We start from the raw sequence: 12870 nt of genomic DNA, 5'->3' as shown, positions 1-12870 counted from the left end.
AGCTTAAACATACTATTAAATCATGATTTGTTGCCAATTAAGTCAATGTTTTAATTAATAGATAACTTTCTTTTGTTAATATTTCGTTATCATAATTATTCACTTGGCTTACTTTCCTGTTAAACAAATCTAATAACTAAATGTAATGTTTAAGAATAATTAGGCCGTTTGTATACATTAATTATGCATCTTTAAATTAGGAAGGACGGGTTTACATTTTGTTTCTTCATGTGCATTAATTTTTTTTAAATAATATTTCTTTGGTTATAAATTTATCTTCACTTCCTTAAAATAACCTAATATTATAGAGCACAAAATGTATCTGTGTATTAGAATGCATATACTAGTCATGGTAGGATAAAATGCAAATCTCTTATTTGACTAGAAAAACCTCTTTTCAAAATAGCCAGCCAATGTTTTGATACAATTATCGTGTCACAAAGGAGATTTCTAACTTCTGAATCACTTACAATAGAAAGACCTTGGGCTACTCTTAATACTTTCTGGGTGGAACAATGCTCCTTGTGTGTATTAAGTGGCAACACTATTCTGTTTTACCGGTGCTTCACTGTGCATGACTGCTTAAACTTAAGGACAATAATACATCTAAGATAATACATCTAATTTTGGGTGCTTTTATACTCCCAATTCACTCCTACTTACAGTGAGACCTGTGGAGCTAAATACAAAAATATCAATAAACTGAGTCTGGGCCTAAATTGAGTATAATTTTTGAAAAAGAGACTGACAGGGCAAAATTCTATTTATATAGAAAAGGGGGTTTATATGGCAAGAGCTTATCTAAAATCTGTTGAAACCTATTTCCAATCGGGCCATTGGGTGACCGAAACACAAAAAGGAGAGTGAAAATTAGGGTAAATGCATCTTCTCTGGTAAATGTGGTCGCACAATCCCATCGCCCATTTCTAATTGGTACACCCCCACCCTGGGCTTATTGCTTGACTACTGAGTGGATCTTTTATTAATAACAGGAATGTGAAACTTAACTTATCTACTTATCTAAAACAGAACATTCTAGTTGATCATGATAATACTTGCTATTGAACAGTTCAATAATTATTTATCGAGCTACTGATGTATGTTTGTAATATATGGCAATTTCCTTCCAGCAAAAAACACTCAATCAATCTATCCATTCTCTCCACCACACAAAAGGATAAAAAAGTCATATTTTACAAACATGTTTATGCAGCTCATGATCAGAAGGGAATCTCAAATCATCTTCTCTGCTCAAATAAACCAACATTTAGAAACCAGAATCCGCAATGGTCTGGGAAGAACTAAATTGCATAGCAAGCTATTATGATATTAACAACCAGCTATAAATATAAAAGAGTAAACCTATTCAACCTCATCATGTAATTTGTATCACTATTGTATTTTAATGCTTGAGTGGCAAATAATGTACTTATAAGGGCTGAATAGAGTTATCTCAACAAAACTAACATTAAACAGTTAAACGCACATCCACAATAGAAGCCTCCAGCTATTGACAACCCATTGTATTCACCTCTGAGAAAGTTTCCCTGTGTAGCACAGGGATACTTCTCGTTTTTTTTCTAAGTATTAAGTGTGCAATTTATCTAGTACCTGCACGTAATGCATTAGGGGGTCAAAAGGTCAATCATAAATTTTAAAAAAATTCTTCTTCTTCTTGCACAGCCGCCATCGGCGCTGTGCATTCTTTTTACCGCGTTCTTCTTCGGATTCTTCTGTCAACATTATGATCAGCCATCGTAGCCACATGCTTTCAGGCATGTTGACCATACTTGGTCAGTAGAACCGTTTGGTGGTGCCACAGATGTCACATGATCAACTTCCGGTCAAATGTCATCCACTTTCGGTCAATGGCCAAAACTTGGATTTTCACTAAAAATGCTTCTCCTCCCACATATTACATAGCATCGTGACGTCACTTACACACATGCATCATCTATATCCAGTGTCTAAAAGTTGTTCACAGAATTGGGATCAAAGGTCATTAAGGGGTCACTTACGGTAAAAGTCTGACAAATTTGTAAAAAATAAAAAAAAAATCACTGTCTTTACAAATTACATAGCAGAGAGTCGCCATTAGCACACATGCATCGCTACTAGCTAGGGTCTTTAGGATGCCTACAGTTTTGGGGTCAAAGGTCATTAAGGGGTTACTTCCGGTCAAAAACCAAAATTATCAGAAAAGTTTAAAAAAATTTTATCTCAAAATGTAAACAGACCAGAGTAATATACTCATCATACATGAATCAGTGTTACTTGATGTATGCATGGTATTTTTATTTTGGGGGTCAAAGGTCATTAAGGGGTCACTTCCTGTTTTTAGCTAAATAACTTTAAGAATTTTTATCTCGACAACTAAACAAAGTAGAATTTTTTAATTAAAATTGGAACAATGCATTTTGTCGGTGTACATGTGGTTTTTTTTCCATTGAGGTCAAACGTCATTAGGGGGTCAAAAGGTCAATCATAAATTTTAAAAAAATTCTTCTTCTTCTTGCACAGCCGCCATCGGCGCTGTGCATTCTTTTTACCGCGTTCTTCTTCGGATTCTTCTGTCAACATTATGATCAGCCATCGTAGCCACATGCTTTCAGGCATGTTGACCATACTTGGTCCGTAGAACCGTTTGGTGGTGCCACAGATGTCCCATGATCACCTTCCGGTCAAATGTCATCCACTTCCGGTCACTGGCTAAAACTAGGATTTTCACTAAAAATGCTTCTCCTCCCACATATTACATAGCATCGTGGCGTCACTTACACACATGCATCATCTATATCCAGTGTCTAAAAGTTGTTCACAGAATTGGGATCAAAGGTCATTAAGGGGTCACTTCGGTAAAAGTCTGACAAATTTGTAAAAAATATTCAAAAAATCACTGTCTTTACAAATTACATAGCAGAGAGTCGCCATTAGCACACATGCATCGCTACTAGCTAGGGTCTTTAGGATGCCTACAGTTTTGGGGTCAAAGGTCATTAAGGGGTTACTTCCGGTCAAAAACCAAAATTATCAGAAAAGTTTAAAAAAATTTTATCTCAAAATGTAAACAGACCAGAGTAATATACTCATCATACATGAATCAGTGTTACTTGATGTATGCATGGTATTTTTATTTTGGGGTCAAAGGTCATTAAGGGTCACTTCCTGTTTTTAGCTAAATAACTTTAAGAATTTTTATCTCGACAACTAAACAAAGTAGAATTTTTAATTAAAATTGGAACAATGCATTTTGTCGGTGTACATGTGGTTTTTTTTCCATTGAGGTCAAAGGTCATTAGGGGTCAAAAGGTCAATCATAAATTTAAAAAAATTCTTCTTCTTCTTGCACAGCCGCCATCGGCGCTGTGCCTTCTTTTTACCGCGTTCTTCTTCGGATTCTTCTGTCAACATTATGATCAGCCATCGTAGCCACATGCTTTCAGGCATGTTGACCATACTTGGTCAGTAGAACCGTTTGGTGGTGCCACAGATGTCACATGATCAACTTCCGGTCAAATGTCATCCACTTCCGGTCAATGGCCAAAACTTGGATTTTCACTAAAAATGCTTCTCCTCCCACATATTACATAGCGTCGTGGCGTCACTTACACACATGCATCATCTATATCCAGTGTCTAAAAGTTGTTCACAGAATTGGGATCAAAGGTCATTAAGGGGTCACTTCCCGTAAAAGTCTGACAAATTTGTAAAAAAATATTCAAAAAATCAGTCTTTACAAATTACATAGCAGAGAGTCGCCATTAGCACACATGCATCGCTACTAGCTAGGGTCTTTAGGATGCCTACAGTTTTGGGGTCAAAGGTCATTAAGGGGTTACTTCCGGTCAAAAACCAAAATTATCAGAAAAGTTTAAAAAAATTTTATCTCAAAATGTAAACAGACCAGAGTAATATACTCATCATACATGAATCAGTGTTACTTGATGTATGCATGGTATTTTTATTTTGGGGGTCAAAGGTCATTAAGGGGTCACTTCCTGTTTTTAGCTAAATAACTTTAAGAATTTTTATCTCGACAACTAAACAAAGTAGAATTTTTAATTAAAATTGGAACAATGCATTTTGTCGGTGTACATGTGGTTTTTTTTCCATTGAGGTCAAACGTCATTAGGGGTCAAAAGGTCAATCATAAATTTTAAAAAATTCTTCTTCTTCTTGCACAGCCGCCATCGGTATGTGCATTCTTTACCAGCGTTCTTCTTGGATTCTTCTGTCAACATTATGATCAGCCATCGTAGCCACATGCTTTCAGGCATGTTGACCATACTTGGTCAGTAGAACCGTTTGGTGGTGCCACAGATGTCACATGATCAACTTCCGGTCAAATGTCATCCACTTCCGGTCAATGGCCAAAACTTGGATTTTCACTAAAATGCTTCTCCTCCCACATATTACATAGCATCGTGGCGTCACTTACACACATGCATCATCTATATCCAGTGTCTAAAAGTTGTTCACAGAATTGGGATCAAAGGTCATTAAGGGTCACTTCGGTAAAAGTCTGACAAATTTGTAAAAAATATTCAAAAAATCACTGTCTTTACAAATTACATAGCAGAGAGTCGCCATTAGCACACATGCATCGCTACTAGCTAGGGTCTTTAGGATGCCTACAGTTTTGGGGTCAAAGGTCATTAAGGGGTTACTTCCGGTCAAAAACCAAAATTATCAGAAAAGTTTAAAAAAATTTTATCTCAAAATGTAAACAGACCAGAGTAATATACTCATCATACATGAATCAGTGTTACTTGATGTATGCATGGTATTTTTATTTTGGGGGTCAAAGGTCATTAAGGGGTCACTTCCTGTTTTTAGCTAAATAACTTTAAGAATTTTTATCTCGACAACTAAACAAAGTAGAATTTTTTAATTAAAATTGGAACAATGCATTTTGTCGGTGTACATGTGGTTTTTTTTCCATTGAGGTCAAAGGTCATTAGGGGGTCAAAAGGTCAATCATAAATTTAAAAAAAATTCTTCTTGCACAGCCGCCATCGGCTCTGTGCATTCTTTTTACCGCGTTCTTCTTCTGACTCTTCTGTCAGCATTGTGATCAGCCATCGTAGCCACATGCTTTCAGGCATGTTGACCATACTTGGTCAGTAGAACCGTTTGGTGGTGCCACAGATGTCACATGATCAACTTCCGGTCAAATGTCATCCACTTCCGGTCAATGGCCAAAACTTGGATTTTCACTAAAAATGCTTCTCCTCCCACATATTACATAGCATCGTGGCGTCACTTACACACATGCATCATCTATATCCAGTGTCTAAAAGTTGTTCACAGAATTGGGATCAAAGGTCATTAAGGGGTCACTTCCGGTAAAAGTCTGACAAATTTGTAAAAATATTCAAAAAATCACTGTCTTTACAAATTACATAGCAGAGAGTCGCCATTAGCACACATGCATCGCTACTAGCTAGGGTCTTTAGGATGCCTACAGTTTTGGGGTCAAAGGTCATTAAGGGTTACTTCGGTCAAAACCAAAATTATCAGAAAAGTTTAAAAAAATTTTATCTCAAAATGTAAACAGACCAGAGTAATATACTCATCATACATGAATCAGTGTTACTTGATGTATGCATGGTATTTTTTTATTTTGGGGTCAAAGGTCATTAAGGGGTCACTTCCTGTTTTAGCTAAATAACTTTAAGAATTTTTATCTCGACAACTAAACAAAGTAGAATTTTTTAATTAAAATTGGAACAATGCATTTTGTCGGTGTACATGTGGTTTTTTTTCCATTGAGGTCAAACGTCATTAGGGGGTCAAAAGGTCAATCATAAATTTTAAAAAAATTCTTCTTCTTCTTGCACAGCCGCCATCGGCGCTGTGCATTCTTTTTACCGCGTTCTTCTTCTGAATCTCTGTCAACATTATGATCAGCCATCGTAGCCACATGCTTTCAGGCATGTTGACCATACTTGGTCAGTAGAACCGTTTGGTGGTGCCACAGATGTCACATGATCAACTTCCGGTCAAATGTCATCCACTTCCGGTCAATGGCCAAAACTTGGATTTTCACTAAAAATGCTTCTCCTCCCACATATTACATAGCATCGTGACATCACTTACACACATGCATCATCTATATCCAGTGTCTAAAAGTTGTTCACAGAATTGGGATCAAAGGTCATTAAGGGGTCACTTCGGTAAAAGTCTGACAAATTTGTAAAAATATTCAAAAATCACTGTCTTTACAAATTACATAGCAGAGAGTCGCCATTAGCACACATGCATCGCTACTAGCTAGGGTCTTTAGGATGCCTACAGTTTTGGGGTCAAAGGTCATTAAGGGGTTACTTCCGGTCAAAAACCAAAATTATCAAAAAATCAAAATCCATGTATAAGTTCCGATTAAGTTGAAATTCACCAGGAATATTCCTTATGACATCCTTAGCACTATGTAATATTTTTGCGGGGTCAAAGGTAATTAAGGGATCACTTCCGGTTCTCACAGATTCATTGCAAAGCGATATGGATAAAACCCAGCATTATTATATTACAATAGATACAATAGAGTCCCTGATCATCACTGATTTCTGCCTTTGGTGAATAATAGCCTATTATTAGAATGTTTGAATCTCGCGCGTATAGGCATAGGTCTATACAACAGGAAATGAGAAAAAAAATTGAAATTTAGCAAAACAAATGTTCTAGCCCCCCCTCGCCACACACACACAACACGTTCCGAAAATTCTATAAACATACTCAGGTCAAGGAGTTTATGTAGATCGATGTTTAGAGCACGCAACTGTTATAAAATATTCAATAAGTTAAAAAATCGAAAAATAAAAATAAAACTGATTATTACTGAAAACAAAATACTCTTTAATTTCATATTCAAAATTTTCAAAAGTACTCGAATTGATTTTTCAAAATCTGGAAAAAATGTAGGCCTAATAATTTATGTTGCAAGTGAAAAGTGTGAGCGGTATATGATAGGCCTATATATTTCGAGAGTGCTTTTTCTCAGCAAAGCATATCCCGGGGGCAAATCAAAATAACGTTTGAAACTTGAATTTTGCACTTTAACAGCATATAGGCTTAAAAAGTTTACTTTTCGACATAATTGCATAATCGCCCCCCCCCATCCGAATAGGAAAAATGTTGACAGTATTCTCCAATTAAATATACAAACCGAAAAAAAAGAACATTTTTTTGATGAATTTGACCAGTTCTATATGATTCAAAAACACAAGCTGGGAAAATGTAAAAAGAAAGAAACAAAAAAAATCATTTGAGAAGGCTTCGGGGGGTTCGAACCCGGGATATACGCGTGATATGAAAAAAACACGTTACTGCACGCTAACCGATTGTGCCACAAAGCCAAATATAAATAATTGAGGTAAAACAACAAACTTAATGAAAAAGAAGTCGGACGTTAATAAAACTAATTGATATCTCTCATCTGTGTTTTATTTGCATGATTAACAACAGAAATCAAACTTTGTCCATATTTAAGCAAACAAAATACAAAACAAAGGCAATTCAAATTCCCTTTTTTAAGGGGGGTACGGAAAAACACGCCGCCACGAGGCGTTCAGAAATACATTTGTTATTGAAACAATGCGCCAAGTTTATGCACGATATATTATGTCCGACTGCCTTAGAATATTTCAACTTTTATATATTTCCCAAAAATGATGTAATACAAATATTTGTGTAGAAATACACGCATATTATGTTCATATTTAAGCTTTTAAGGAACTATAATGACGTTGCACTTCCGGTCCGTTGAAAGTAATTTGCCTCCATGTGATTTGAAACGACATCAGAGGGTGTCTGACTTGATTTAAATTAATTTATCTGATGTGATTTTCTATTTTTTAAAAGCCAGTTTCTATTTTCTGTGATTCTTCAAAATTTATTAATCATCACAGCAATATACGCAGGGAATTTAACTTCAATAGGCCTCTATCAAAACAAGGGAACAATGGCCTATATCAACAAAAAGACTATTGGACCCCTATCTACATGTGGGTCGCTCATTAGAGATAAATAACACTTGGCTTTTTCCAATATGATTTTCTAATGTCGGGGTCATAACTCATTTGTCACTGCTGGCTGTGCATGCTCGCGGTCGCAGGCGAACGCAATCAGATCTCGTCTTTCTTCTTTCTGTCAACATCATGTCAACATCATTAAATCATTCATCGTAGCCACATGCTTTCAGCAATGTTGATCATAGTTGGTCACTGGGACTATTGGGTGGTGCCACAGATGTCACATGATCAACTTCCGATCAAATGTCATCCACTTCCGGTCAGTGGCCAAAAACGTGATTTTCACTAAAAATGCTACTCCTCCCACATATAACATAGCATCGTCACGTCACTTGTACACATACATCACCTATAGCCAGTGTCTAAAAGTCCTTCACAGAATTGGGATCAAAGGTCATTAAGGGTCACTTCCGTAAAAGTCTGAAAAATTTGTAAAAATATTCAAAAAATCACTGTCTTTACATATTACATAGCAGAGAGTCGCCATTAGCACACATGCATCGCTAATAGCTAGGGTCTTTAGGATGCCCACAGTTTTGGGGTCAAAGGTCATTAAGGGGTTACTTCCGATCAAAAACCAAAATTATCAAAAAAGTTTAAAAAAATTTTATCTCAAAGTGTAAACAGACCAAAGTAATATAATCATCATACATGAATCAGTGTTACCTGATGTATGCATGGTATTTTTATTTTGGGGGGTCAAAGGTCATTAAGGGGTCACTTCTTGTTTTTAACTAAATAACTTTAAGAATTTTTATCTCGACAACTACACAAAGTAGAATTTTTTAATTAAAATTGGAACAATGCATTTTGTCGGTGTAGATGTGGTTTTCTTTTCATTGAGGTCAAAGGTCATTAAGGGGGTCAAAAGGTCAATCATAAATTTAAAAAAAATCAAAATCCATGTATAAGTTCCGATTAAGCTGAAATTCACCAGGAATATTCCTTATGACATCCTAAGCGCTATGTAATACTTTTATGGGTCAAAGGTAATTAAGGATCACTTCCGGTTCTCACAGATTCGGGTCATAACTCATTTGTCACTGCTGGCTGTGCATGCTCGCGGTCGCAGGCGAACGCAATCAGATCTCGTTCTTCTTCTGGCAACTCGTGACATTTTGCGTGACTTGCCACGTTTCGCCCTAGCTCTCTTATGCTTTGACAGATTTCAACCATACTTGAGCCAAATGACCACTGGACTAGGCCAAACGTTTCATTTGACTTTGACCTGACTGTGACCTTTGACCTAGCTATAATGGTCAAAAATGTGATTTCACAAAAAATGCTACTCCTTCCACAAATTTCATGCGATGAGAACATGGTTATATCATGTGACTCGACTTTAGTCGGTGTCTATAGGGTGTGCTCAGATAAGGGGTCAAAGGTCATTAAGGGGTCATTTCCGGTCAAAGTCTAAAAAATATTCAAAAAATCACTGTCTTTACAAATTACATAGCAGAGAGTCACCATTAGCACACATGCATTGCTACTAGCAAGGGTATCTATGATGCCTACAGTATTGGGGTCAAAGGTCATTAAGGGGTCACTTCCAGTCAAAAACCAAAATTATCAAAAATGTTCAAAAAAATTTTATCTCAAAATGTAAACAGACCAGAGTAATATAACCATCATACATGAATTAGTGTTACCTAATGTATGCATAGTATTTTTATTTGGGGGGTCAAAGGTCATTAAGGGGTCACTTCCTGTTTTTAGCTGAATAACTTCAAGAATTATCTCAAGAACTGAACATGTTAGAATTTTTTAATTAAAATTGGAACAATGCATTTTGTCGGTGTACATAAGGTTTTTTTTTTTCATTGAGGTCAAAGGTCATTAAGGGGGTCAAAAGGTCAATCAAAAATTTAAAAAATCAAAATCCATGTAAAAGTTCGATTAAGCTGAAATTGACCAGGAATATTTCTTATGACATCCTAAGGATCCTAAGCACAATGTAAGAGCAGTTGACCCCATCCGTGACCCAGGGGTCAAGTTATAGGGGTCAAATTGCGGCTTGTACTCAGCGTCTGTTGACTCTAGTTTCTTCTGGCAACCGCAATCAACTGCATGTAGCTCCGCAAGGGATTGACAGATTTTAACCAAAGTTAACCCAAATGACCATTGGGCTAGGCCAAACCTTCCATTTGACTTTGACCTCGCTGTGACCTTTGACCTAGCTATAATGGTCAAAAATGTGATTTCACAAAAATGCTACTCCTTCCACAAATTTCATGCGATGAGGACATGGTTATATCATGTGACTCGACTTTTAGTCGGTGTCTATAGGGTGTGCTCAGATAAGGGGTCAAAGGTCATTAAGGGGTCATTTCCGGTCAAAGTCTAAAAAAAAAACAAAAAATCACTGTCTTTACAAATTACATAGCAGAGAGTCACCATTAGCACACATGCATTGCTACTAGCCAGGGTCTTTAGGATGCCTACAGTTTTGGGGTCAAAGGTCATTAAGGGTTTACTTCCGGTCAAAAACCAAAATTATCAAAAATGTTCAAAAATTTTTTATCTCAAAATGTAAACAGACCAGAATAATATAACCAACATACATGAATTAGTGTTCCCTGATGTATGCATGGTATCTTTATTTTGGGGGTCAAAGGTCATTAAGGGGTCACTTCCTGTTTTTAGCTGAATAAATTCAAGAATTTTTATCTCAAGAACTGAACATGTTAGAATTTTTTAATTAAAATTGGAACAATGCATTTTGTCGGTGTACATAAGGTTTTTTTTTCCATTGAGGTCAAAGGTCATTAAGGGGGTTAAAAGGTCAATCAAAAATTTAAAAAAATCAAAATCCATGTATAAGTTCCGATTAAGCTGAAATTCACCAGGAATATTTCTTATGACATCCTAAGCACAATGCAAGAGCATTTGACCCCATCCGTAACCCAGGGGTCAAGTTATAGGGGTCAAATTGCGGCTTGTATTCAGCGTCTGTTGACTCTAGTCTCCTCTCCTTTTCTTTCTTCCATGCAAATAAGTCCCGCTGTTTGGATATACATTAGGTTCCACTACCTAAACCGAATCTATCACAACTGGCTTCCTGAGGTCTGTCAAAGAGGTGACCAGATCACCAGGCTGTCATTATAGTATATGACACAGATAGGTCAATGAGTTACATAAAATGACCTTGTGTAGTATTTATTCCCACAAACTGAGTTTTGCATGATGCATTTATTTGGTTAAATGTTGATAGTTATTACCATCCATTTTGTTGAAAAAGGAGGTGAGTCATGATTGATTCTGTTATGGCAGTGGAACCTAATGAAACTTACTCCTCAAATCTTTGAGCTATGATGTTCATAGTGCAATCAGCCAGTCTGCATTCAGACATAGGTGTATACGACTTCCAATTAGATGCGATATCACACGCCAGACGAATGTATAGTGCTGGGGGTTGTCCTTTACCATATGCCGACTTGACATAGTCCATCTGAGATTTGGTGAGGCACCTATAACATAACATTTACATTTAATAGATTCATCAGGTTTGTTCAGTAAATAAGCATTTTGAATTTGTACTTATATATCGGGAGGACATCATCAGGTATGACTGATATATAGTCATCTGATCCAGACACTTTCCCAGCAAATAAGTTTGAGTAGTTCACCAGGTCTTCATAATTCTCTTTTCTCTTTCATAATTCTCTCTCAGACTTCAGTAGTGGATTGTAAGTATATCTCTTTAGTCATGCAAAACAAAGGAACACTGGAAACTACTCAAACCTGTTTGCCAGGAAAGTGCAGATGACCATATCAGTCATACCTGATGATGTTCTCCGATGTGTAGGACAAACTATTGCAGAGAGTACAGTACATTTTCATGACCATATTTGGAATTATAACATGAAAAATGCATTAAAAATTAGTACAAACAAGCCCAGTATTGGTTCTTAAGATAGCGCTTGATATTTTGAGAAAATATCTAAAAACTTGTTTTATGCTGATGCCTATGGCTAGCACACAGAGCATTAATAGAATGAATACTGGTACTTTTACCTTCCAAGTTTCTCCAGCCTGAGTTCAATCATATCTGATCTCTCTTTCTCATCCATCGGTACTAACTCCAGACTACAGTCGCTGTTACCCATTCTCTTATACTTGGCGAATCCACCCCCGGCTGCCGGTCTGACCGTGACTATCATATGGACATAGTTGGGTAGACTGGATGGAAGCCAGTTCAAATCATGCGCTTGATTCTCATTGGTCAGCTGATCCAAGGCATCCAGAAAAATGACTGGAAAGAGGACAAGTAGATTAGTTATTAAATTACATGGTGCATAAAATGTGTCCTCGTCGTAAAGATACATAGTTATTGATTTAGTTCATGAATTTCACAACAAAACACAGCTACACTGATTTGTTCCAGAATTTGGTTCAGAGTAGACAGATGTCATAAAAAATGGACCAATAACAATTTTTTACAAACATTCACTGACATTAGTAAAGTAAAAAATTATGAAAAATGCAAAGAACAAAATTAATACGGTATTTCTTTCATCAAAATTATTTTTCTTGGATTGGCCTTCTATAACTTAAAGCAATAATAAGTGATTTGCATAAAGAACAGATCACTGATCACATTGTCCCAATTCAATTTTGAGCCACACAAATGAGGTAAAACAAAGAAAATTGCTGTTTCATTCCAGCGCCTACAATGCGTGTATTCGCTCGCCGATCGTATCACATGTATTATTGTGCAGAGCATCACGAAGATGGGATGAACATTATAAGACATATGACGAATAGCGATATGCACAAAATGTATATACCACTGATTCAATGATACAATTATACATGAGCTGACATTTACAAGACGTGTTAG

At 36.4% G+C, this 12870-nt stretch overlaps 1 protein-coding gene across 1 annotated transcript in view; it reads right to left on the bottom strand.

Annotated features, from left to right (window-relative positions):
- Window positions 1-12870, bottom strand: part of LOC140145679 (NACHT and WD repeat domain-containing protein 2-like) — a 78645-nt gene that overhangs the window by 54113 nt on the left and 11662 nt on the right. Inside the window, exons 10-11 of the mRNA XM_072167366.1 lie at window positions 12045-12282; window positions 11321-11497 (exon numbers count right to left, since the gene is read on the bottom strand). Coding sequence (XP_072023467.1) covers window positions 11321-11497; window positions 12045-12282 — 415 coding nt within the window. The remainder of the gene's footprint in view (window positions 1-11320; window positions 11498-12044; window positions 12283-12870) is intronic.

The sequence above is a fragment of the Amphiura filiformis genome, unplaced genomic scaffold (genome assembly GCF_039555335.1).
Source record: "Amphiura filiformis unplaced genomic scaffold, Afil_fr2py scaffold_594, whole genome shotgun sequence".
NCBI classification, from domain to species: Eukaryota; Metazoa; Echinodermata; class Ophiuroidea; order Amphilepidida; family Amphiuridae; genus Amphiura; species Amphiura filiformis.
Note: the sequence above shows the minus strand (reverse complement) of the source record. Positions and strands in the feature narration are given on the sequence as shown.